The following is a 27209-nucleotide window of genomic DNA, read 5'->3' as shown; positions in this document are numbered from 1 at the left end:
AACTGTGGGCTGGGCTGGCAATGCCACTGTCACTCAGGATGCCCCCTGACCTTCACTGAAGCCCCACACCACAACAGGGCGGACTTCACGGTAAGAAGAGAAGGTCTCGCCCTCAGAACCATTTCCACATGAGGAACTAGGAGGGGGACGGCCAGGAGGCCTCGGCCGCGGCAACTCAGCTAGGAGCACCGTCCAGCCCCGTCCTCGGGGTTGATAAGATGTGCCTGGGCCACGGACCTGCAGCTTCAGGACTGGTCATGACGGGAGGGAGACCCGGAGGAGAAACAAACAGCAGGACTGAAGACTGCTTTAAAGAAATGGGAGTCACATCCGAGCAGGGGGTGGGAGAGGATTTTCACTGGGAAGTGGCAGAAAGAACTGCAAATAATAAGCCAGGGTCTGCTGGAGTGTGGGGGCAGGTGGACGAGAAAGGTCGACCCACAGGCCACAGCAGGTCATGGGGAGAGGACGAAGACATCGGACACACCCCTGAAACACTGGGGACCAGGCTGTTCTGCAGAGTCGCTGCTGCTCTGGGGCTCAGAGGACCCATCATTCTGCAACAACGGCCCTAAGCTCCCACCACTGGGCAAGCCCCAGAGCACCCAGCAGATTTAGCCCACGTGGGCACCACGGCTCGTGGTGGGGAGCCCGTAAGCCAGAGGTAAGAGAGACCTCGCCCTTTTCATCTAGAAACTTCTGTGAAAGCTTCTTTACAAACACCCGTTGTGACTCCGTCGCTCTGAGAGCACAGACAGTTTCCTCAAGTGAGTCAGGCATCCCACGACTGTCTCCTGGATCAACTCACATGCTCGCCCAGCGGTTCATTTAAGACAGGGGTCCCTGGCTCCTGTGTCCGCCCCCACCCTGCCTGCCTGACCCCCACCGGCGGGTCTGCCCATGGTCCCCAGAGGAACCCAGCGGACTAACTCACATATTCGTCAGGGTTGGGGTCCTGAGACTGGGGGGTGTCGGGGACTGCGGTGTCACAGTCAGGGCTGTAGTGCTCACAGTAATCGTAAGCTGCCCGGTGGTCCGAGACGAAGAGCAGCTGCTGGATGTCACCCTGGGAAAAGAACAAAAGTCTGTGAACAAGCAGCACAGGGTAGACTCACATGGAGACCCAGGAGACCAGCGTCATGCCTATGAGGAGGAGCTTGTCCTCAGGGCTGGCCTTCCTCTTGGGGAGCTGCTGTCGCCAAGAGCCACTCAAGCCAGGTTGGCCTGCTCACCCATCCACCATCTGTCCATATACCCACTCACGCAACCACCCACCCACCCACCTACCCATCTGTCCACCCATCTATCCACCATCCACCCAGCCAACCACCCATCCATCCATTCATCAGACACCTGTTAGGCACCTGCCAGCTTTTGTCTACCATGGGTGATACACGCCACCTGTAAACTCCTCCACCCTAAACTGTGAGGGCTTGGAGGTACCCTGCCTCTTTCCCCATCACCCCCAACCATGGGGGAGCAGGGTTTACTTTTAAAGAGGCAAAACACCACATGACCCAGCAATTCTAATCCTAAGAACTAAGGCAGGTACATAAACAATTCACCCAAATCAGTTCACCCAAGAAAGAATGACAAACAAGGCCTCCAACAAGTCCATGCATACCTATGTCCACAGCAGCTCTCATTACAACAGCCAAGAGCAGGGAACAGCCCAAGTGTCCATCAATGTGTGAATGGATAAACAAGTGTGGTCCGTCCATAAAACAGAATAATATTCAGCCATAAAAGGGAATGAAGTACTGATACATGCCACAACATGGATGAACCCACACCACCGACCACTGAACTTTCTGATTCTTTTTGAGGCATGCTCCTGGCAGCGAAGAGTCCCACCGTGTCAGCTAGGAAGGGCATGCAACCATTTCATTCCATTTGCTTTCATCAAGATGTACAGACAATGGAGAAACGAAAGGGCTTCTACCAGCACTAAGAAGCACAGGTCTCACAAACGTCATCAAAGGTTCGAGGTCCCCCAGGCAGAGGGTCTTTTGGCCCCAATCAGACGGATATAAACCGACTGATAGAGTAAAGATTTTATACATGACTGATGTTTAGATAGTGTTGACCGTACATCAGGCACGGGGCAAGGAGGCTGCGTGCCACCATCCCTTTTTGCCACAAGAACCCTACGAATTACGTCCTATTAATTCATTCTGCAGCAGAGAACACTGAGTCCCAGAGAGACCACCTGCCCGGCATCACAGTCACACAGCAGCAGGGCGGGGCCCGCTCAACACAGCCTGCGCGGCTCCCATCACTACAGACCCGCAGAGCTCACAGGCGGGAAAGGATGTGGACGAGCACGCCGAATGTTGGCACTCAGTCTTTGCAGAGGGTGCCCCAGGCGGGGGTAATTAGGGGCTGTGCCAGGACTCCACGCCTTGGTCCCAGAGCCCGTCCCACCACGTGCCCGCTGCAATGCTGCTGCTCACCATGCACGCACTTTTTCCGGAATATGTTATGTGTGACAGTAAAGGACAGGCCCTGAGGCCACCGTGAAACCCTCACCCAGTGGGTCACGGTGTCCAGGTGCCACAGGCTGCACCCGGAGGGCTGCACCTTCTCACGGTGTATCCTTCACTTTCACCCCATCAGGCACAAGCCCCTGCCTCTTTCAAGAAGACCCTTCCGCTCTGGCTTGCAGCCCCAGAGACTCTGAGGTGCTTCCTGCTGTGTGCTGTGACCCCGGCGAGTCACCCTGCATACCTCGGGCCCTGGGTGCTGGGGTGCTGGGAGAGGCAGGGGGACCTTCACTACTGCGAGCTCTGTCTGCAGACCCCGGTCATCGTGTGGTGGGCGGCTCTCCTCCAGGGAGACACTTGATTTGGGTCTGGCACTGCACCTGGGATGGAGGGGGAGCCCCGCACACTGGACACACCGGGGAAAGTAAGCCACATGAACTGGCTGCTGAGGGCAGAGGGAATACCAACCCACAGGGGCACACGGGGCAAGGGCATGCTCCACACAGCCACTTCTAGCTGCGTGGCCCAGAGTAAGTCTGCTCACCTCTCTGAGCTTTGCTTTTTTCTCCATGAAAAACGAGCACAAAAGTTGTAATATCCACCTCACCAAGTTGTGGAGGCTACAAGTCCTCCAGGCAAAACTCCTGTATACAGAAGGCGCTCAGTAAGGAGTATTAAAGATGTGAGATCAAGGCGGGGTGCGGTGTTCAGGTACAGTCTCAAAGGGAGGGCAGGTTGTAGAGGAGTCAAGAGGCTGCAAAGGTCCCAGGTGGATGAGGAGTGGGAACCTGGCAGCACACACGTGGGGAGGGAAGGGAAGAGAACACTGTGTTCAGGACAACACTTCTGAAAGAGGGGCAAGCACGCACACATGGAGGGGCCAGTGGAGGTGGACACTCAGAGGGGACTCAACAAGCAACGGCTCTCAGCACTCAAGGAGGGGAGAAAAGGTGGGCATGTTTACTGCAGGCAAAGAGCCCAGCTCTTTCTTATCCACCCACCAACCCGTCCATGCACCCATCCACCATCCGTCTATTATCCACACATCCATCCACCCATGTATGCATCCATCCACCATCCACCGTCCATGCATCCATCCACCATCCACCATCCACGCATCCATCCACCATCCATCCATCCATCCATGCATCCATCCACCATCCATCATCCATGCATCCATCCACCCATGTATAATTCTATCCACCATCCATCATCCATGCATCCATCCACCATCCACCATCCATCCATCCACCATCCATCCACCCATCCATGCATCCATCCACCATCCATCATCCATGCATCCATCCACCCGTGTATGCATCTATCCACCATCCATCATCCATGCATCCATCCACCCACCCATCTATCCATGTATGCATCCATCCACCATCCACCTATCATCCATGCACCTATCCATCCATTCACCCACGCATCCATCCATCCTTCCATTCATCCATCCACTCACCATCCATCCACTCATTCAGTAGCAATTCTCAAGCACCTACTAAGTGCTAGCCACTGCATCACACACAGCAGATGCAGCCACAGCCCAGAACATGGCCTGGCAGTGCCCACACTCTCCCTAACACCTTGTGCTTGCCTTGTACTCCACGGATAAGATCACATGCATATCCAGACCATGTATTCACCTGGCTTTCCTTGATGCCCCCACACATCCACCATCCCTTTCTGGCCCTGCTGTGCCATGGTCCAGCAAAAGGCATGGACTGCTCTTGAAAGGCAGAGCCACAAGTGGAGCAAAAGAACACAGTGCCCGTGAGCTTGACCCAAAGGAGGCGGTGCCCACCCTGCACATATTGGAACCACAGGCCCAAGCAAGGAAGCCACGTGCAACCTGCCGTTCACTTGGTGAAAGTGTGTGAGCCCCTTCTCTGTGCCAGACCCCAGGCTGTGCCAGGAAGGCAGAGAGAGGCGCAGGAATAGGCCAGATGTGGGCTCTCATCACTGGACCACAGCAGGGCTGGGGAGATGTGACACCCGAAGTCACTAAGCATGGGTCCCCAGATGGCCTCCCGGGGTCTGTGAAGCAAGGTGCTGGTGGTGTGCACGGCCCTGGGGACAGCATCCACCACCCTCCTTAGCATCCCAAAGGCTCTGTGGGAAAACTGGCCCAGAGATGGGGCAAAGTAGGGGTGACGCAGTGGCAGGGTGACAACCCTAGAGTCCAGAAAAGGCCTATCCCTACCTGATCTCTGAGGCATGGTTCCAACTACGTGCCCCACAACTCGGATTTGAAAACCTCAAATGATGAGCAAGGAGCTCAGAACGCCCCAGGCAGACTTGACTCCGTGCAGACGGCTCTAAGGAGTAGAGAGTTCCTCCTTCTGAGGTCAGCCCCCATGTCTGGCTCTGCCTGTGGCCGCACATGCAGATGGACCTTCCGCCTATCAGTGTCACTGGACCACAGCCCAGCCACAGTCCCCGTGGGGCACGGTTTGCAGCCCCTTTGCCATCCTGCCACTAGTCTCGTCCCTCTCAGGAAGAGTGGGGATGCTGGGTGAGCTGTCTGCTGCTGCCCCAGCCCCAGGGCCACCACAACAAACTGGGGGCAGAGCAGGAGAGGGGCCCCACTTGCCCACTTCTCAGCATTTTACACGTTCTCCCCATGCCAGCACCCAAACCAGAAGCTTCACTCTCCAAGTTCACGATGCTCTCCATCTCCCTTGACTGGCAGAGCCGCCCACCAGCTCGTGCTCTCTCTCTGTCCCTCTGCCCCTCTCCCCCTCTCCCTCTTTCCTCCTTTGGACGTCAGAGGCTCCTGGCCCACGTTTTAAACTCTCCAGCAGATGAGAACCATATGACAGGACAGTGAATCAAAACCACACATTTTTATTAAACAACATGACTTCTAGTTCAGATTTCATCCAATTCAAATAAAATATTTTCTCCTTTCAATTGGCAGCTTGACATTTGAATATATGTTCTCCAAATATAGTTCCTGGCAGGAAGAGGAGGCTAGGGGGCCTTTGGGGAGCAGCTGTGACTGCTGGCACTGGATGCGCCCCTTGATCGAGCAGCCAGCACGCTGCGGCACAGTTGTCTGGTAAACGGCCTGCCTCCCCGGAAAGCCCAAGGCCTCAGGCCGTGCCCGGCACATCTCTATGTCCCTGTATCCCAGGGCACCCGGCTCCGCACAGGTGGCACACACCGCCCACACACCAGGCAGTGAGCACAGCTGAAGGCTGGGTGTAAACGCTATGAAGAGGCAGGGAGCGGGCTGTTTCTCGCAGACTCACCCCCAAGCTCTGGAATCCAAGCACAGGTCCGTGCTGACCCGGCTCTCAGCCAGCCCCGGTGCCCCGCCTGTCCCACCCGCTCCCCCAAACTGCAGCAGAGTGAACCCGTGCTCAGTCGAGACCCGGGCACAGTTGCCCCTGCAAGCATGAAGCCCCCTTCATTTCCAGCGCCCACCCTCCTCTGCAAACGCCCAGACTTGTTTAAAATCATTTTTCCCACCAAATCCTCCAGTGGGTTTTCAAAAAACGTGCCCGTTTGTTCTCTAGGTGTGTCATTCAGAACACCCCCTCCCCACTGTGGAGGAGGGGAAATTGAGGCACAGGTGTTAAGGCTCGTGCTCAGAGCATAGAGGAAGCCAGGTCAGCTCTGGACTCAGATCCTCATCCAGGGCTCCTTCCAGCCTACCCACCAGCTCTTCCCTGCACACGGGGGCCTTACACCCCTGGATGCTCCACGAGGACCACAAAGCCAGAGAGCCAGGTACAACCCCTGCCCTGTCCCGGGGGGCTGTGGGGCCTGGTCAAGGCTCCTACCTCTCTCTTCCCAATTGTGGGTGAAAACTGTTCTGAGCAGAGACGAGACGGTTGCTGGACGCAAAAGCACTAATGGGGTCGGGGGGCACAGGCAGCCCTTGGGTGGGGTATCATGAGGGGCATCGGGCGGCCCCGGATGAGGGGTCATGGGGTACCCGTGACCTTCACTGACCCCGTAAATACCATGAGGGGTCCAAGGCAAAGAGAAGTCCTGTGTCCTCCTGCCCCACGCCCAGCAGGGGACCCCGCGGAACCCAGGCCCCCCTCAGAGACTCTGACATAACGGGCTCTGGGGTGGGGCGTGGGGTCCGGGATCCACGAAGCCCTGGCCATTCTAAGGTGCAGCAGGACTGAGAAGGGCCCCTACATCTTCAGACAACCTCTGACCTTACGTTTCGAGCCAAAGGCAGCCCCCCAGGAAAGCGCCCCTGCTTTCGTCCCCAGTGAGGCCTCAAGAATTCCTGGGCATGCACTGTTCCTTCTGGAATGTCAACTTAGAGCCAGCCAATTTCTCTCTGAAGCAAGGGGGCACATGCGACAATGTCCCAGCCTAGCTGTCCACCAGCTGGGCGACCCCAGACAGGACGAAGCCTCTGGGAGCCTCGGTCTTCCCATTTAGCCAAAGAAAACTCCAGCCTCCCCCGACTCTCCTCCAGCCCAGGCAGAGAGACAGACCCTGCCGCCGAGATGCTGCACAGCCAGAACGCAACCTCCGCTTATTCATTTCAGGTTCCCCTGGACTTCGAGTTTGTTCTGTAGGTTGGGGACACCAGATACCTTGTGCGCACTCTGCAGAGAGCTCGTCTCCCACTGTACTTTTTCTTGTTGAGCCCAGATACAACCTCAGAAACCTTCTGAACCCAGGCCCCCGCCCAGAGCTGACCTGCGGAGGGCACTGGGGTGACACCCAGGGGCCTGCGACTCGGTCCCCTCCCTCAGCAGCAGCCCACAGGGTCCTAGAGCTGCTTGTACAGACCCTGACCCCTTTCTTAGCCTGTGCTGCCTGCTGCGTGCCTTGGTGTTTCACGCTCCCAGCCCACATCGTGTCTCGGGGAGAGAGACTCCTCGACTCCTTTGTGCTCACAGGGGTGAGCCCCGACCCGTCCTCACAGCCTCTCCAGGAGTGAGCAGGACCTCGTTTCCCGCTCTTGTCTCCATTTCACAGACGCACAAACTGAGGCCCAGAGAGGAGCACCATTCTCACAAGGGCACAGAGTGGGGGCTCTCGAGTCACCACCCCATGGTTCCCACGCCAGAGCTGCCTGGTCTCCTTGCTGTCCAAGTGCTATGTCCTGCGCATACAGCAACCTCGGGCTTCCAGCTCCCATAAATAATGCTGTCACTTCACCCAGGCAGGTACCAGCCCCCTGGCCTGGTGAACAGGGTGATCTTGAGTCCACATCTTTGATCCCCAGCGAGGCCTTTTGGTCACTCAGGTTAGCTCTAAATGCCAAGCCCCAAACCCAGTGGCCCCACGCAGCTTCCCCCGCATGGACCAAATCACCCGCCCAGAGAAGGAGGTGCCTGCTGTTTTAACTCCGTCCCTCACTCTGATGAGGACGGCTTTCTCCCTTTACACGCCCGATTTTTGCCCCCGACAGGTCAACAAAGCTCTGCTGGGGCCCTAGAAGCTTCCGCCACCGTGCCCGGCAGTCATCACGGCCAGCCTGCTCTGCTGCACAGCCCCGAGGCCTTAGGCGGCCGTCAGCACCCCCTCTTCCTGCTCAGGATGGGCCGTGCGGCCCGCGAGCCCTCGGCCACTTGGACACAGCGGGGCGCGTGTCGTCCTTGGCCCTGGCTGAGCCAGGAGCATTGTGCTGAGGGAATCAGTCCTGCCTTTTCCAATAAGGAGACTTTACCCAGGCTGCGTTTCTGTGCTGAGCTGAGGAAACTGCAGAGTTTTCTTTGGAGAGCTTTGCAACCTCAGGGGCTGCGGAGTCGGAAAACGTGGAGTTTGCCCAGACGAGGGGGGCTTTCGCTGTGGCGCTTCCCAGCCTGCGTGTCCGTGCAGCCGCCCCTCTCATCACCAAACGGCTCTTCACTTCCTCTCCCTGCCGTTTGATTCTGCGTCCCTTCTTTCAATAAAAATCCCGCGGGTCCCTGGGGAAGCCCGCCTGCCACCACCGCCCGGCACCACGACCCTCCGCGTCCAACCCAAACAGGCCCCGGGGATCCCGCCGCGCCCTCGGCCTTTCCTGTGGATTCTCTAGTCTAATTTTAGCCAGAGCACTTCACGCCCCTAAACAGAGACCCAGATAATTTGAGAAGACAAACACTTCTTGTTCAAGAATGCGGGAGGCATGGCGGGTGAGCACGCTGTCTGTTGTCCAGGGAGCAAAACAAGAGGGAAGCATCGACCTTCCCGCTGCCAGCGGGTGCCACAAATCGGCACCACCCGTGCAAAGGGCAGCTGGTCCAAGTCGGTGTGCCCACCGGCCAGCTCAGAGAGGGTGCCGGGCTCCCCGCTGGGCTCTCTCCAGATGGGCAGAGGAAGGAGGTGGGAGCACCGGGCTCTGGGGGTGGCACACCTGGGTTTCCATCCCCACCAGTGGAACGGAGGTGCCTTCTCCAAAGGTGTGGATCCATGGCTTCCTCGTCTGTACAACGAGGGGGAAGCAACGCCGGCCTGGGGGCTGCGAGGAGGGTGGAGCCACCACAGCCCCTGTGAACAGGAGCTGGGGCAGGGCTGCATTTCTCAACAAGTACCAGGAACCAACTCACGGGTCCACAGAGCAGCAGGGATGCGCGCAGGCACAGACCCTCACTGTCCACCCGGCAAAGCTGTCCTCCCCGGGGAGCCTGGTGGGTTCTGACGGACGCGACCGGCCTGCAGTGGCCGGGGGGGGGGGGACCCTCCTGGGGGGCCCTTCTACGAGCAACATCCTTGATGTCCTGGGAGACTTTGCACAGAAAGGGCCACCTGATTCCGCTGTTCAAGCTCTTGAGGCCCAAACAGACCACATTTAAAATCCTGCTGTGACATTTTCATCCAGGAGTCACACCTGGAAGAGGACGGGCCCGAGCCAGGGGAGGTCTAAATCACATTTTCCATGATTTTCAGAGTACCCATGGAGTCTGCGAGCCAGTCTGACACTCTTTAGGTGAGTGTTAAAGAAAGATTTCCATGTGGTCAGAAACCACTTCCTGCTGCCCTTCCAGCCCCTGCCTCGCTGGTCGACATCTGTGACCTTCCCTCCGCCACGTGGCTGCCTCCGGTCCCAGCCCAATTCTCGCCTGCACCACCGGCCAGGTGCTGCTCCAGGGTGTCCAGGGTCGAGTCTACTCACACCTGCACTAGTGCAGGCTGTGCAATGCCATACCTGAGGCTCCAGGGTGGGGCCAGGGGCACAGGGGACACCTCGTCCACAGACCGAGGGACAGGGCAGCAGAGCCAGTGGTAGGGGCCAGGCTGACAGGCCCCCCTCCTCAAAAACCCACAAGACTCTATAAAGAGCATGGGTCTCACATCCTTTCTCTGTTGGCTGTGCAGCCCTAGATATTTCACTCTGGACATTCAGATGACCAGCCCAGCCCCAGTTCCAAAGGTCTGTACTTGTCACCTGGGCAGCACATCAGTCACGTTGTTCCATCCTTCTCCTCTCCAGACTTTCAGAGCAGCAAGCCTGGGGACATTGTGCACGGGGAGATCGCTGAGCATGGGACACACGCTTTGTGACAAGCTCCTCAGAGGAGGGAGCATGGACGCTGGTCACCACCGCACAGAGGGGTGAGGTGTTGACCACAAGCGGCCTAGGCACTGGATCCCTCCCTCGCCAGCTGTGGGGCCTTAAGTGCATCACTTAATCTATCCAGGCCTCCATTTGTTCATCTGTAAAGAGAATAATAAGATCTGCCTCACAGAAGTATCCTGAGGACTAAGTGTGATGGTATGTGCAGCAGGCTTAGTGGACCTGGTACTCAGTGAGGCCTGGATAAATCAGCAACAACTGCCATCACTGCCACCATTACTACCACCATCACCACCGTTACTACCATTGTCACCATTACTACCATCACCACCATTACTACCATCATCACCACCACCATTACTACCATCATCACCACCACCACTACTATCATCATCACCATTACTACCATCACCACCATTACTACCATCATCACCACCACCATTACTACCATCACCACCACCACCATTACTATCATCATCACCATTACCACCATCACCACTGTTACTACCATCATCACCATTACTACCATCACCACCATTACTACCATCACCACCACCACCATTACTATCATCGTCACCATTACCACCATCACCACTGTTACTACCATCATCACCATTACTATCATCACCACCATTACTACCATCATCACCACCACCACTACTATCATCATCACCATTACTACCATCACCACCATTACTACCATCATCACCACCACCACTACTATCATCATCACCATTACTACCATGACTACCATTACTACCATCATCACCACCACCATTACTATCATCATCACCATTACTAGGCTACTAGGTAGCAAACACCACCATTACTACCATCATCACCACCACCATTACTACCATCATCACCACCACCATTACTATCATCCACCATTACTACCATCACCACCATTACTACCACCACCACCATTACTACCATCACCACCATTACTACTATCATCACCACCACCATTACTACCATCGCCACCATTACTATCATCGCCACCATTACTATCACTGCCACTATTATTACCATCACCACCATGACTACCATCACCACCATGACCACCATTACCATCAGCAATATCACCACGACCATCACCATCACCACCACCGTTACCACCACACCACCACCACTATTACCATCATCACTTCCATTCCCATCATTAACACCACACTATCACCATCATTAGTGTCATCATCATCACACCTCCACCATGACCCCCATGGCCACCATCATCACCATCACCATCAGCCCTCACTCCCTGACAAAGGGTGACAGCCTCTCCTGCACGAAGACAGTCAGCTCTGATTGTTCATTCTTTCTCCCACTCAATCAGCATTTTTAGCCCCTCTATGACAAGACTTATGGGCACAAAGATGAAAAATCACCATGCCTAACCTGAAGTCACAAGCTCTTAGTGCTTCATCAGGAGGCAGCCCAAGTGACGGAGTGACTAACTCAGCCTGGGGAGGTCAAGGAAGGCATCCTGGAGAGGGTGGCCTCAGAGCTGGGCCCTGGTGGAGGAGGTGGATGCTGAAGACTCACATCTGTGAACGTCCCATGCACGGTCCTTGCTCTGCCACCGCCTCATCCCCGTCCCCCTGGATGAGGATCTCCACCCTCGGGCACCAACTCCCTCTCCTTCCCGCCTTCCCCGTCCTAGGCTCAGACCTCAGGTCTGTGACGCAGCCTCCACTGGGCAAGGTCCAGACCCTCAATCATCCTGCCCTCTGTTGTGAATGTATTACTGCAACATCACATCACACCCACGGTCACTAGCGGGCTGGACATTCACAGACCCCCACATCTTCTCCAGAGGCAGTGCCTCACCACCACATTCCCCATCCTGCACTTGCACAATTGATCGCTTGAACCCAAGCACAGAAATTCACGTCTCCTTACTGAATTCCATCTCCTTGGCTCCAGAACATGGTCCCAGCCTGAAAGGCCTTTCTGAGTCTTATTCTGTCAACCAAGAGAGTAACTTGCCATCATCTGTGACAGCCAGACCTGACTCAGTCTCTCTGCAAATCCATGCCCGTCGGAAGGATTCTCACCTGCACGCAGGACACGCACATGCCCGCAGTGGGTGATTTTAGAGGCAGGGCTACCCCACATGCCCTCTGCCATCACAGAGCAGACTCTGAGCCGTGACCCCTTCTCCCCTCAAGCACTGAGCCAAACAGTGAGGGGCCGAGTTATCATGAGCAGCAAGGCCCCACGGCAGGACTCTGGCCAAGGTGCCCAGCCCTGGGCCACCTCGACTGCAAACACTCCCCCTGGACATGAGAGGGCCAGTGTGAGACAGTGTGGCTAAACTCATGGGGACTGTCTGCGCTTCCCAATTCCTGAGAAGTGGCTTTAAACACACAGCCTCTCAGAAGCATCAACTGTAAGCAGGCCAGGCTCGGCGCTGGAGAGGCAGTGTGCACTCTCCAGGCCTCCATGAGGGTCAAGAGTCTTCTCGGGGCCCTCGAGTCCTGGCTGCCAGCCAGTCGCCCCCTAGACCTGTCTGAAGGACTGCCTTATGGACAAAGACTGAATGGTCTGGCCACAGCTGAACAGACACCACCCGGAGAGGCCTAGGAAATCCAGCGGAGACGAGAGAGAGCAGTGATTCCGGGCTGAGGTGAGAGGCGCCAGGGCCTGGGGTGGGAGGGGCAGGAAGGAGGAGGGCTCACTTTGAGTGGAGACACCCAGGGGCCTTGGAGCCCCGGAGGGACTGAGAACCAGGAGCCGGCTGGAGGGTCACCCTCGAGAGGGGAGTGAGCAGGCAGCAACTCTGTTGGGCTGGAGGGCGAGACACCTAAAGAGACAGGGACAGAAGTCTGACATCAGAGACCCAACGCCCCTCACCCCTTCACCTGAGAACCAAGATGTCCTCCTGATCCAGGGAGGGGTCCAGACCTGGGCCCAAAGTCCAGCCCTGCACTTCCCTGCTGTGTGACCTTAGGCAGGTGGCTTTACCTCTCTGGGCTCCAGGTTCTCCCGTGTGTATTGTGGAGCTCACAATGCACTTCTCCTAGGCTGCTGTTAAGAGTCGTCTGGACGACCATCAGGACAAGACTATGGGGCTGTTAGGGCAGAACACACCACCTTCAACGCTGGGAGGGAGGGTGACTATTATTCAATTTTTCCAAACAGAACGGAGGAATTACCTATGGAGGCAACTCCACCCCGTCTCGGGGCCTGGGGTTTTCTGAACAGCCTCCCTGGCTGGCCCAGTGCCTCGGCTCCTCAGGGTGCAGAGGCTGCACGGTGCCGCCCCCACAAACCCTGTCCTTCCCAGTGCTGAGAGAGCTTCCGAACACACCCAGGACGGCACAGACTGGAAAACGAGTCCGAGATGGACTTTCCACATCCTCAGAAATTGAGGCTCAGAGCAAAAGCATCAGAGACCTCCAGCGAACGCTCTGCACAATGGTGAGCAAGCCCCCGGGCTCTCCACCCCGGACAAGCACTCAACAGGGGGGCGCCCAGCAACCGCGAGCTGACCCTCCAGTCTCAGGGGCTCTTTCTCCCAAGGCTACAAAAGGGCTTGGGGGCGGTTCCCACCCTGGAGGCACGGGTGCGCTGAGGCCGACGGCCCTCTCCTGCCTCCCTGTGCGTCTGCCCCTTGGAGGGGGCTCCTCGCACCCCACGCCCTCACGACTGCGGCTGTGAACAAGGCACTGTGCAGGTGAGCACTGGACTCCGGCTCCTCCTCCCAGCAGCTGAGCATGCAGACTTTGCACGCCCCTCCCCGCATCTCCCCTCTACAAGACAAGGATGACAATGACAGTGACAATAATCGTCACTGTCACTACAACTATAAAAAGCACCTACCCTTCCTGAAGCGGGCAGGAGAGCCTGAGAATTCACGGTGACAAGTGCGCCCACACCCAGGGCCCTCAGACAGTATCACTGAATGCACAGGGACGCCCGGGGCTGGCTCTCCAGCCGTGGACCCCGTGCTAAGGGCTTTGTCAGGCATTATCTCCTTTCACCCTCACCACAAGCCTCGCAGCCCCATCTTCTGATGAGGAAACTGAGTCCCAGGCTTGCCCAAGGCTGTACGGATGGTAAGTGGGGGCCAGGGCTTGGCTGCAGTCCCCCCACCTCCTGGACGGCTGCCCGTGGTAAAGAAGAAGCCCCACGAACAGGACAGGATCCCCTCGCCCTCCAGCGCCCACATGGGCAGCCCAAGGCTCGGGCAGGTGGGCTCCCCTCGGCCACTGCCCCCACCACTGCAGGCAAGACCATGGGACTCAGCGTCCAGAAGCTTCTGCCGCAACGCCCTGCCCCTTCTGGAAAGCCGCTGACCCTCCTCCCCTCCTCTGACGTGACCCAGCCCGTCCCCGGGGCCCTCCCTCCAGAACCCCTGCAGCATGGTGGGCCAGGGTGCGGTGACATTCCCTTCAGAGCCGCGGACGCCGGTCCTCCCAGGAGACCCACAGATCAAAAAGGCCACTGTAAGCGGCATGTCACTCCACTGGCCAGGCTTCCAGCATTGCATCAGCCCGCCTGGGCCAGGACACAGGTCATGCCACTCACAGTTTCCATGGAACAAACCTGAAGCCCTCTCAGGCCAGGCAAGAGGAGGTGCCAGGTCCCACAGCTCGAGGGCAGAACAGGGCCTGCCTGATCTCTGGGGTCTCTCTAGACCCCTCCTTGCCGGGCCCCCCAGGTGGAGACTGCCCGCCCCGGGCTGCTTGGCCCAACACAGATCACGAGCACCTGGCACGACCCAGGCCAGCACCAGGGGCACGTCCCCAGAGGTTGACCCCTACCCCTGAAAACCCCTGACCACCCAAGATTCCAGACGAAAGCCCCTTGGTGTGGACATCAACGGGAGATCATGCTCCTTCCCCACTGTCACCTGCTCCCGCCTGCCTCTGCCATGCAGCCACGCCCTCCCCAATGCCCAGCTGGTCCCCGCAGGCTGCCGGCCCCCTGTACCAGGGAGGAGTCCAGGCCCATGTTCGCCCACCGCCCAGCCCTCCCTGGACCTGAACCAGAGACGAAAATGCACTTCAGACTCCCTGCACAGCGTCCTCATGGCCAGTCAGCCGCCCATCCAAGCTGGGAGCCAAGCACGGGGCCGCCCCCGACCACCCTCCAGCCGGGAGGAGCTGACCCTGCTCCCTCCCCGGCCAGGCACAGCTCAGTAGCCCAAGAAAGCCCTGACTGAAACCAACCAACTATTCACGCCCAGACACTCGCTTTTAACTAACCACACGTGCCCAGCAGGAATTAACAAGAGAAAAACCTCTCTCCATGCTGGTCTGGGTCTCGAGTTGGTGGTCCTAACGTCCAGAACCTGGGAATGTGACCTTATTTGAAAACGGGGTCTTTGCAGATGTAATTAAGTTAAGGGTCTCGAGATGAGATCATCCTAGATTAGGGTGGGCCCTACATCCAACGACAAGTGTCCTTACAAGAGACACACAGAGGAGAGACATAGGAAGAAGAGGAGAGGCCACACGGAAAGAGATAGAGACTGGAGGGATGTGGCCACAAGCCAAGTGACACCTGGGGCCACCAGGAGCTGGGAGAGGCAGGAGGACCCTCCCCTAGAGCCTCCGGAGGGAGCTCAGCCCTGCTGACACCTCAACTTCAGACTTCTGGCCTCCAAACTGGGAAAGAGTAAATTTCTGTCTTTTTAAGCCACCAAATCGTGGACCTTTGTTACAGCAGCCGCAGGGAACTCACGGAGACTCCAACATCCCTGCCCTTCCCAGGAATTAGGGACGGTCCCTGCGAAGTGGGCAGAGCTGAAGGCCCGGCCGAGAGGCCTCTGACCTTGACTGGCTCATGTCCCTCTGCGCCCCCAGGGGTCTGCCTGGTGGGCGCTGGGCTGCTGCCCCACACGGCCTGACACAGCAGGGAGGCGTTCCCAGGGAAAGCACAAATGGACACCAAGGAGAGAGCAGGGGCTGGGGTGGACGTGGGTCTTAAACAGAGCCCGAAGGACCAGGTCCTTCCAGGTGCATTCCGCCCGCCGCTGCAGCAGCAGAATCGAACGTGCAGGCTGGTACTCCAGGCAGAGCTGCAGTTCCCGCCCGTCCGGCTCCAGAGCCCGGCTCCTCCTGTTCCCAGATGGGTCTAACCAGCACCACCAGCTGGAACAACAGCCATGGACCCAGGAGGGACACCAGCCTGTGGACGCCGTCAATGGGTGGGGACGGAGCGCACAGAGACACCACAAGCAGAGCCTACAGAGCCGCTCACCCCTGGCAGTCTCCTCCCACTGGAGTATCCACCTCGTGTCTGAACTTGATGCCAAAGGTGAACTCAGAATCGGCACCGCCAGCCCCTCACCACCAGCCCCGCCAATGTGCCCCTCTCGGCGCCTTTCAAGGAAAGGAAAAGCACATTCTAGAAGGCACCTGCTGTTCCTCTCGACAGAGAAGTCTGGGTAAAGGTGACAAAACCCGGGAGGCTGACAGAGACGGAGTAACAGCAGTGCCAATGAGGTGCATGCTCCAGATGCAGCAGAGCACGCCCCTCCCCACTGCAGAGAACATCTCCAGCCAAGAGTCCCCGGATGTCGGGCACCCTGGGCGCATGCACTGTGCCCAGTTCTGCAGCTCACCAACCACGTCTGACACGCTTCGCACTTTGCTTTGCAGTATCTGTGGCATTTCTTCACACTCCGACACCCCTTGTTGCCCGATCACACGTCTGTCTGCTCTGGAGCCCATTAGACTGGTTTCCTGAGCCCCGTGTTCTCCGACACTATGTCCCTCGTGCGTCCCCAGCACAGGCTGCTCTGAGGGGGCCCTTGGCAAGTAGCAGGTGACGGGATGGTTCCTGGAGGGGTCCGGGGGCTCAGAGGTCACAGCCTGGGGCAGTGAGAGAGAGGAGGACGTGGTGGACCTGGGCCTCTGGCGCCAAGCTCACGGCTCTCTGGCCTCAGAGACCCTGACACCACCCTTCTCTGTCCCCGTCTCGCCCCCGTCTCAGGAGGGCGGCTCTGTGAGCCCAAGAGGAGCCCCAGGCCACCTTATCGGATCGCTAAGAAAGCACCCCCTCTGCAGCGGCCCCATTCCTGCCCCGGGAAAGCTAAATCCCAGGAAGAACGTGTCCGTGGAAAAGCCAGGCCCCTGCAAAAAGGGAATCAGCGATTAGGTAAAGGGGTGGGTCTTTCCAAACGGCTGACAGGAGAGCAGACGGACCAGAGGACCACCACTTGGATGCGACACATCATTGTCCCCTGGGCACCCGGGATTTTGCAGAAAAAGCTCCAGTTTGTAGTCTGTTTGGTCTTGTCGTCCCTTGAAACATTCAATGACTTAAAAGCAGATTTGGCTCCTGACCCAGAACTCACTGGCTCCCCTGGGGGGGGTCTCCTCATCCACAGCCCCCCTCCTGCTCACGGCTCCCCCCAAGAAGAAGGTCCTTCCACCGCAGAGCCCAAAACAGAGGCCCACCCTGGGCCGAGCACCAGTCCCACCCTCCTGGCCCCTCCAGGGCGGCCCCATCAGAACCAGGCTCACCCCAGGGCAGGTCGCTGAGCAGGACCTGGGCCCAGCGTCTGCACCCAGGGAGGCCCCAGGCACCATGCTGTCCGGGTAAAACTGCACCACGCGAGAAGCATTTATCACAGCCCTGACAGTCTCCATCCCCAGCTCACTCCCTATATGGCACCTCACTTTGAACAAACGAGGCCACGCACACCCCAGGAAAAGCCCCCAACAGACTCTCTAGAGTTCGGTAAATCACTGTTTAGAAGCAGCGCTAAGCACAAAACTCAGCGTGTGTGTGCCAGTGGGGATTTGGCCATCCACCAGAAGTACCCAGAATCCTTCCAGCTCACCCAGTGCCTCACAGAGCTGTGGGACTAATTGGCTTTTAATGAGGGGAAGTCCTCCTTCCAGAGGAAGAATGTGGCTGCAGGAGAAATACTTTTCAATGGTGCTGGCCCCTCCTTTTAAAGAGACTTCTCTTAAAGAGACTTCTCTATCAGCCAAGTGGTTAAAACGGTTAAGTGTTATTACTTGGAATCTGCTAGAAAGTAAATTGAGTGAAATCACTTTATTTCAAAAGAAATAAAAATTCTGTCTCACTCCCCACGAGACAAAGGGTGGTTGGGAACAGGTGGCCAACACACCCAACTTTGTCTCTGCACTGTGAAGGAAAAAAGTAAAAAACGATGCTCGGGGGCCACGGAAGGCATCACCGCATTCCGCTGGTCTCCATTACGACAGACGGCGTGCATTTTCCAACGTGAACACGTCCAGCGGCCAGGAACGTCTGGGGCCAGGGAAACACCTCCTTCAGAACGTGAGGAACTTGTGATCAACAAAAATTGCTCATTTCTGGAAGCCTCTCTTGCTGAAATCGAATGCCACGACCGGAAAGAAGGGCTTCCCAGAATTCTAACATACTCCTGAGCTGCTGTTCCCACCCAAAGCCTGCTTGCCCTCAGCTGCCCCGTGAGAACTGCCCTGCTCGCCGGAGGGAGAGCGGAGAAGGAAAACGGGGGCTGTTCACTCGAGATCCGTTTCTTTTTTTTAAATAAGTTTCATCCTTTAATAATGAAAGTAGGTAACCGGTGTGGAACGCCGGCTGGGGGCCACGCCTATGCATGAAGCCTCACCTCTGCCTCACATGCACAAATCCGGGGTGGGCACGATGACTGGCCCCACTTTACAGAGGGGAAAACTGAGTCCCCCATAGGCTAGGCAACTCGCCTGAGATCTCACGGCTAGTAACTGGTGAGCTGGGATTCAAACCAGCCTGATCCTCCTGGCGCTGCCCGATGGCAATGCATTCCTCGTACATTTGTGCTCATGGGGAAACAGCTTTTGTGGCTCAATCAGAAAATCAGGGAAGCAGTATTTGTTTTAGGATCCCGATTTTTTTGAAGACAGATAAAACTTTTTCCTGGATCTTTACAATAAAAGGCACACTGTGAGCACATAAAAGGCACCAGAAATGACAAAGATTTGGCACAGCGCAGAAAAGCTACCGCGCAATAAACGAATTCCGACCCCCAATGCCGCTGCCCAGCCTCAGCACACACGCCCTCCCACCTCTCGATCAGAACTTCAACTAACAGAAACACGGGCGGCAGCAGCAGCGCCCCTGGCTATGGGTTGATGAGCAGGAACCAAGCCGAGTGCTTCAGAGGTGGGCCCAGCTCAGCCCCCAACAGCTCTCAAGGCGCCATTACTGGAACCCACATTTTACAAATGAGAATCCTAGAACTCACCAATGTCGCCTGCTTTACCTAGATCCTCCCACCAGCCAGGGGTTTACACCAGCAAAAACTCAGTCCCAGTCTGCGCAACCCCCAAGCCAGCCTTTGACACCAGCTCCCCAGGAGAGCCTCCTCCCCGCTGCCTCCTGCCTGGCAGAGGGCAGCCCGGCGGTCCCGCAGTTCATCCGAGGCCTCTGGGCAAGTCTGATCAGAGGGTGTGTCCCCATAAGTTGCAAATGTGTCAGCAGGATCCAGGCGCCCAGCCCTCCCTGGTGTCCTGCAGGCCACAGCCGTCCTGGAAACCTGCTCCGCACAGGGGCCGCCCCGTTTCGCAGGACCCACAGACCCACCTTCACGCGCTGGCTCCCCAGCCTCCTCCTAATGGGCCCTGCCCGCTCCCCTGTTCCGATCTTTCCTTGGTCAGCCACATCGGACTAACCGGGCTCTGCCCCATGTGTCCCCCTGCTGCGACACTGGACTGACATCCAGGAGAAGCCGAGCTCATTTGTCCAGCGTCACTGTGAGAGAGGCCGCGTGTGGGTGCTCGTGCACTCGACCTCGGGTAATTTCCCCACAGCTCTGTGCAGTAGCTGTGTTTATGAGCCCATTTCACAGACGGAGAAGCTGAGGCTTAGGAACGTCAGAGCAACTTGCCCGAGGCCCCAAATCCAGCCCTTCACGGAGCGGGGAGTCCGCCCCCCGCCCTCCTGAACTGCTATTCCACAGTCAGGCCACACGACCCCATTTGGACTTGACAGAAAGAAGAGACTTCCGGAATTTCACTCTTCTCACAGCTCAAAGTCAAGGGCCGTTCGACTGCCCTCCCTCGACGGGCAGAATCACTACCATCATGAAAACAGAACGGAGTGACGGGCACACATTCTCTCTCCCTCCCATGTGCTCGGCCGACCGCCGGGATCCAGTTCACACCGCGTCCAGCTGGGTGGGTCCCAAGTCACCGAGGAGACACAAGGCCCCGGGGACCCCACCTCAGGCGTGAGCACTGGCGAAACGGGCCCCGTGCGAACGCAGCCGAGAATGTGGGCCCCGGGGAGCTCACGCTGGCTCTCGGGAATTCTGGGAGGAAATGCTGCCTCGTCCTGTCCTCCATCACTGGGGACCCTGAGGTGAAATCCGAGCGCCAGGACAGCCCTCGAGACCACCCAGCCCGGGGGTTTCCAAACATGCTTTAGCCATGGAGCCCTTGTGGGCCCAAATCTTCCTCCACAAAGCCTGAGTATGTAAAAGAAAAGGAAGACCCCGGAGGGGTCCTGGCTGTCACCTAGCCCAAGCCAGAGGGAGCATCCATCACCTGAAGTGCCTTCTAGAATGCAGATTCCAGGGCCCTGCCGCAGCCCTGCTGCCCCAGCACCTCAGGACGCGAGGCCTCGGAATCTGAACTTTCGAAGGTTCCCAGGTGACTCCAGTGCTCCCCGGGGGGCCTCTGGGAATCCCCGGTCACCTGCAGAGGAGCCCCGCTTCTGCAACACAGCAGATGCTGTGTTGATGCTGAACCCCAGTCTATGAAGGAGAGAAATGCAGGACCTTGCAGGTTGAAGTGGGGGTTCCCGGGGCCCAATCTGCTCATCTCCCCCGTCTCAGGCATTCCCAGGAAAGCAGGGCTCCAGGCTGGACAAAGCTGGGCATTACTGAGCAAGAACACCTCTGAATTGTGGCGGCACATGCCTTCCTGCAGCTTCCACTCCCCGGCCGAGCTCTGCCTCCAAGTCCACCCAGAAGGCAGCTGTCCCCCCTTCCCAGGACGGCCCTCAGATATCAGACAGCAGGAGCCTGCATGTTTCCACAAGCACCGGGTCACAGCTCGCCAAAACCCCAAGTCCTTCCCAAGCTGCTCCCCGGGTGACACATACACTGGGCCCCGCGGAAGAGGGTAGCCACTGCTGTTCTCACGTGACCTCTCCATTCCCACGGGCCACAAACACCCCTTGGGACAGCAGCAGAGGCTTCAGACCGACGGACACCATCGCCACGTCAGAATGCCAGCCCGTCCCTAACAGAGGAGACAGGCCTGCCGACGGCAGCCGCAGCGGCTCTATCCGAGGAGTGGCCGCTGACCGGCGGCTGTCCCAGGTGACGTGTGGCCGGCATGGCCCTCTCGCTTACCTCAAATACTTCCTCATCCAGGATCCGGGTGCCGAACACGATGATGCCGTTGACGTCTATCATGGGGTGGTCACTGCGGGCGAGGAACTTGGTGGTCTTCTTTTTACAGTCCAGGATCAAGGTGACATTTTTCTTGTGGACACTGAGAGCAATTCTGTGCCACCTGCAGAGAAACAAACAGCCCGGGCGGGTGAAGAGGGACTCGTATTGTGGGACACCAATACAGGTCACCCTGCTGCAGGTTACGGGGACAGGGAAGACGTCCTGTTTCCCGCACTGCCACGGAGGGGTTGAGCACTCCCCAGCCGAGCCTCTGCGATCAGATGAGATTGGCTGCAGAGTCCAGCCACTGTGAGATCCGCTGCGCCTCTGCGAGCCTCAGATTTCTCACGTCTCAGACGAGGTCAGCTGTCCGAACCCGGAAACCATCAGGAAGCCCTGAGCGCAGGCTCGGAACCCTGGAGTGGGCTCGTCAGTGGGTCAAGTGAGGGAGGTACGGCAGCACCGCCTGGTGTACCATCTGAACCCCCAGCGGCAAGCCGCAGGTTGCCGGAGGAGGCGGATTTTGATGGGAAATGGTGGAACCGATGGGTCTACATGCAACTCTGAATGAGAAATACAGGAATCACATCCCAAAGGTCTTCAAAGACCACTGTACATGGCCGCAGACGTGTGAGCCATGACAGAGGCCACGTTCAAACTACCAGGGTTTAGATATGCACCCAACAGAGAATTCTGGAGAGACGTGCCTTTGTTTTGTTTTGATCATTCACTCCCACATCTAATTGTCTGTATCCTTAAGAATCCTTCAATCTTTTCTGGAACAAGCTGGGTGCAACCACACAATCTCCTGTGTCCCTTCTGCCACCAAGAGGCTACCACTTCACGTGCTTTAGCGCATCTTACAAACAGGAACTGGAGGCCCAGGGAGAAGAAAGGGCTCCCCAAAGCCACACAGGATGACCCGAGGCAGGGACCCAGCTCTCAGGACTCCAAGGCCTGTATTCTCTCCGCCTGGTGCCCACCCTCCTGCTATAAAGCACATCCTGCTAACGTCCCCCATCCAGCCAGCGGGGGTCAGGCGGCCTGCCCCACCCCTCCAGCAGAAGGACTGGGTTGCTGAGTGGTGCTCACTTACTTGCCATCTGACAGGTTGATGCCCCGGAAGAGAGGATAGTCCTCCGGCCCCGGTTTCCCTGTATGGTCTTCGTAGAGGAAGACGGGAGAGCGGCCCATCTCCAGGCCGATCTGCTGGATGCCCTGCTCGTTGTAAATGGAGACCAGGAAGGCCTGGCTGCCTTTCTTGGCTTTCACAGTGGTTAGAATGGAGAAGTCCTCAGGAAATGCAGATACTGGAACAGAGGACAGAGGTCAGAAAGCAATCGGGAAGCCTCCAACTGTGTCCAGCTGCAGCTCTCTGCAGCCAAACCAGCTCAAAGATCTGGTAACCTTTGCTGTATATGGTGGTGCAGACCCATCTGCTGCACATCTGCCACTTGATCAAATGGTTCCTGCAGCCCTTTCCTGTCATCACATGGCCAAGTCTATCTCTTGGAGGCTCAAGTTCAAATGCAAAGCTGATTAGTCCTTCTAGCTGTGTGCCTTCAATGCCATCTTCTCAGTTCCCACACCTCAATACATTTGTGTGTAAATCCTAGCTAGAACCTCCTAGATTGCGAACTTCCTCTGGGCAGGGGCTGTTTCAGATGCATCTTTATACCCTCCGTAGTGCCTAAAGCTGTGCCTAGCAGCGTGTGTCTCATTCAGCGCCCTTTGGAGGGAGGGAGGAGAGAGAAGGGGGAAGCAGGCAGCAGGCAGGGGTCACGACTAGAACTGCACTTCCTGCCATTTCTTGGTTGATACACAAAACAGAGAAAAAGTAGATAGAAATCAAGACTTCAATCCAAATTTAAAAAGAAAAACAAAACCCTGGGATGGTGACAGGAGGGAATGTTCGTTACACCACAGCCCGGAAACAATTGGAGGTTATTAAAAACCAGACCCGAGCTGGCCCTGCCGAGGGCACCCAGGTCTGCTCTACACACTCCAGACTTCTCCACATGCGCGCCCTTCCTCCGTGGGCGTGACAGGGAATCCCAGCCCCCTCCTCCCCATCGATCCTGGTGAAGTCAGCGATTTTCTCTCACCGCGTGCAATCTGCAATTCTGCAGAGAGCCTGGGGGCTAATCAACTGATGCACACTGAGCCAGCCAGAAATGCTCAGCCCAAGTCAACGCGGTTCTCAGAACCAGACAGAAGGAGCTGCACCCAGAGAGGGGTCAACACAGAACCCCAGCCGGAAGGAAGGGGCTGGGACCTGAGGCTGAAGCTGCCTCATACTCAGTAGTGCTACAGAGGCTGTGCATCTGGCTCACCGGCCTGGGTAAGAAAAGAGCCCATCAACAGACCCATCCCTTCCTCAGAATTTCAACAAGGTCAGCCAGATGGCCCAGAAGGCCACTAGCCCCCTGCTGGGTGACAGAATAGGGATCCAGCAACTTCCAGCAAGGATGCTAATCGTGGGCGCCCTCTGCTGAGGGAATGGCCGTGCGGCCGGGCAGCCAGCCTCTGCTTCTGGTCATTGGAGCAGAACGCTGCAGGGGCCACCTCGGGGAGAGGGGGCCTCGGCGGCACCAGGACAACAGTGTCCTAAGACTTGTGAGGGCATGGAGGAGAATACTGCCCTCTGTAGGACCCGGAGTGGAGGGATCTCACTGGGGCGAGGGCAGGAGAGGCCATTGCTGCTTCAGACAGTGAAACTGACACTGGCCTCCAAGGGCCAACGGAGAGATCTGCTGTGACAGAGGCAGGTGGAAAAGTCTGGCTAAGGTGCCCATAGGGAAAGGCCCAGGGCTCCCAGCCAGGGGTCAGGCGCCCCGCGTTAGGAAACTGGGTGTCACAGTCTGTTTCTGTGCTCAGCGCCATGGCCCAGCCCACCCCCCAGGGGGACCAGCTCAACGCCCCCAGTCCCCAGTGCAGGGGGACAGCTCGAGGTGGTGGGTGACGGTGGTCAGTGTGGCCACCTGTCTGAGCCTGAACCGATTCAGGCTGCCCTTCTACGGACAGGAAGCCATTGGGGAAGAGGTTTGTTGAGGCCACTATTGCCACACAGCATTGGCTTTGCACTGTCCCTCCAAATGCGGGATGTGAGGGGGGAGTCCGAGACCATGGCCTTAGCTGTACCAGCCACGGAGGGGGAGCCCCAGGAGGACCCCCAGCCGTCAGGCCAGTGGCAGGACCTTGGTGGCCCCACATGGTCCCCGAACAAATGAACGGGCATCGGGGGCCCAGGGTGGCGTTGGACCTGAAGCATCTCAGAGGTCACCGTCCACGTCCAGGGCGGACTGTGCCATTCTCATGAGTCAGTGACCCCCTCGCTCTCATGTCAAAGGGTACCCTGCCTCCCATCCCCTCCCCACAAGGACTCCCTGCCCCTGACAGTCCTCGTCCTGCTTTTAGAATGAAGAGAACGGGAAGTGAGGGGGCCCACTCTCTCCAGCATGACACACGGCCGGGGACCACGAACCGTCTCTCTCGGCCCATTAAGATGCTGTTTCCCAATTTTTAAATCTCTATAGTAACAAATTTTCTCTGCTCAGATAACCTGAAAGAATAAATTATGTTTAACATTAATCTCTCTGCTGGCAAAATAACAATGGATTTATTGTCACTTTAGAGATGGCCCATTCTAGCCGTGACACAAGCCAGGACGCTGATACACTTTATAACCCACACCGTCTGGGCAGTCTGCGAGCAAAGAGTCTGCTGTCCCACACTTCATATTTTATCTCTCAGAGAAAAGTCCCAGTGGAGGGGTGGGCTCAGCAAGAGGCCCAATTATTTCCTTAGATCATCTCCTTTTCGCTAGGCTGAGGCCCAGAGGCACTAGAGCAGTTAGGTATACAGTAGGAGTTTAATAAATGCATTTGCTGTCAAATTGAATTCGACCAAGCCAACAGTTATGAGACAGGATGTTCTGCTGCACAGAGGCTGATTCTGCAGCCCCCACCCCGCCGTGGAAGGAAGGACTGGGGCGAAGGTGACAGGGGGCAGGGGGACGTCATCATGTTCAACCTGTGCCTCAGACCCTGAGCAGGAAGGGCGCCTCAGTGGCCCCAAGATTCCCAGGGGAGGATGAAATGGAGAGAGGACTCCCATCCTCAGCATGAGAACAGAGAAGGGGGCTGGGAGATCACTGGGGAAGCCGGCCTTGTGCTGGTTGTCCCCAGAGGGCACACTCGGACCTGAGTGACTGCAGCAGGCCACGCTGGTTCAATGGACATGGAGGCACACCGTCACGGGGGCCCTGGGGCAGATGGGGACCCCCAGGAAGTCAGGGCAGCCTCAGGGGACACACTTGCCTCCTGCATTCAAGGAGGATCCATGACGGCTTCTCCTAAGGTCTCAGGCCAGCCTGACCTTGACACGATGTCCCCTCCACAGGCTGAGGGTGACGAGGCCCGGGGACCCCGCAGGCAAGCAGTCCCGACCCCCTCCATCTGTTGCCAGTGCCCGCGCCCCCAGAGCCTCGCAGTTCAGGGCTCTGCTTTAGTCCTTGCTGCCTAGTTTACATGGCGTCAGGGCCGCCCAGAGCCAACTGTTGCAACAGTCGGTGGCTGGAGTCGAGCTCCCTGGTCCCACCGACCTCAGAACCCAGGTGACTGGCTCTAAGAAGACCAGACATCCTCCTAGAATCAGGGAGCAATGCCAGTCGCCGTCTTGCTCACGAGTGCACAGAACACCAACTGCTTGTCTCCACCCCTGGGAAGGAGCGGACGCGTGGAGGAATCCCAGCCCACGGAACCGTGACCCCCCAGGTGAGAGAAGGCAGAGAATGCAGCCACTCCACAGGGCTGTGGAGCACATGAGTGGGCGAGGCCAGCGTGCACGGACGCGGAGGCTCACCCGTGTCTGCCCCGAGCTGGGGACAGGCAGACACGTCCCCGCAAAGGCTCCCAGATACCTGCTCAGCCTCGGCCACTGAGCACTCGCGACCCAGACCCACCCGGCCTGCGAGGGGGACCCCCCTGTGGCTTCAGGGAATCCAGGCGGCCCCCTGGGGAGGAACCGGGGACCCTCTAGTGATGGGAATAGGTCACCTGATGTGGGCTCCCCTCCGAACTAAGAGATGTGTATAGGTGTGTGTGCTCAATGCAGGCCACCACACCTCGGCCTTGCTGTGGCCACTGGACCACACCACCCCTTCCTCTGCAGCTGCCCAGCAGACACAGGCGTCTAAAATGCAGCTGGACACTGCTGCTCCCCGGGAGACGGGCATCAAAGCAGAAAGGAGGACAGGTGGGTGCTCGTTCAGAGGTTTCCAAGAGAGACAGGAACAGAGAGGCTGTGTCATTCCATCAGCACACGACACCATACCACACTGACGATCTGTAAGTCATACTACACTGACAATCTATAAGAATGTCCCCCGACAGCCTGTGCTGACTCAATACTTCGGGACCTGCAGAAGGGACTCCATGGAAATTCCTGCTTAACTCATTCCAAAGCAACCTCCAGTTTTGTCCAGCTCTAACGAGGCGACAGTTATATATGGACCCCTTGCTACTACACAAGCTAATTACGACCAGAAGGCCTTGCAAGAGCCATTTAAACTGGTTGACAGGCTAATCAAGTTACTAATTTGAGAGCTTAGGAAAAACGTAGGCTTAAAAAATAATTCCCTATCTTACTCTTCAGGAATTCATACTAGATCTCCAATAATTAGCCAGTATTCTGAGATCCTAGGATATTTCTTCCCACAAGATAATGCAAGAGGAAGGAGGGAATAAAGACCTAAATTCCAGTGCCTTTGCTGTGCTGATGACCCTGAACTGGGTGACAGGGATCAGATTAAACTAAATGTCAGCAACGGGCTACAGAGTCCCTCCAAGGCAGGACGCCTGATCTTCCCAGCGCAGGCTTTGAATGTGACAACATT

The 27209-nt window shown here is 57.2% G+C and overlaps 1 protein-coding gene across 3 annotated transcripts in view; it reads right to left on the bottom strand.

Annotated features, from left to right (window-relative positions):
* The window catches only part of COL5A1 (collagen type V alpha 1 chain), a 171967-nt gene that overhangs the window by 101827 nt on the left and 42931 nt on the right, over nt 1-27209 (bottom strand). For all 3 annotated transcript variants that reach the window (XM_058524443.1, XM_058524444.1, XM_058524445.1), the window contains exons 3-5: nt 22410-22623; nt 21272-21434; nt 935-1066 (exon numbers count right to left, since the gene is read on the bottom strand). In XM_058524443.1, coding sequence (XP_058380426.1) covers nt 935-1066; nt 21272-21434; nt 22410-22623 — 509 coding nt within the window. The remainder of the gene's footprint in view (nt 1-934; nt 1067-21271; nt 21435-22409; nt 22624-27209) is intronic.

This window comes from Diceros bicornis, chromosome 28 (assembly GCF_020826845.1).
Source record: "Diceros bicornis minor isolate mBicDic1 chromosome 28, mDicBic1.mat.cur, whole genome shotgun sequence".
Lineage (NCBI taxonomy): Eukaryota > Metazoa > Chordata > Mammalia > Perissodactyla > Rhinocerotidae > Diceros > Diceros bicornis.
The sequence above is the reverse complement of the archived record's forward strand: the minus strand, read 5'-3'. Positions and strand labels throughout refer to the sequence as shown.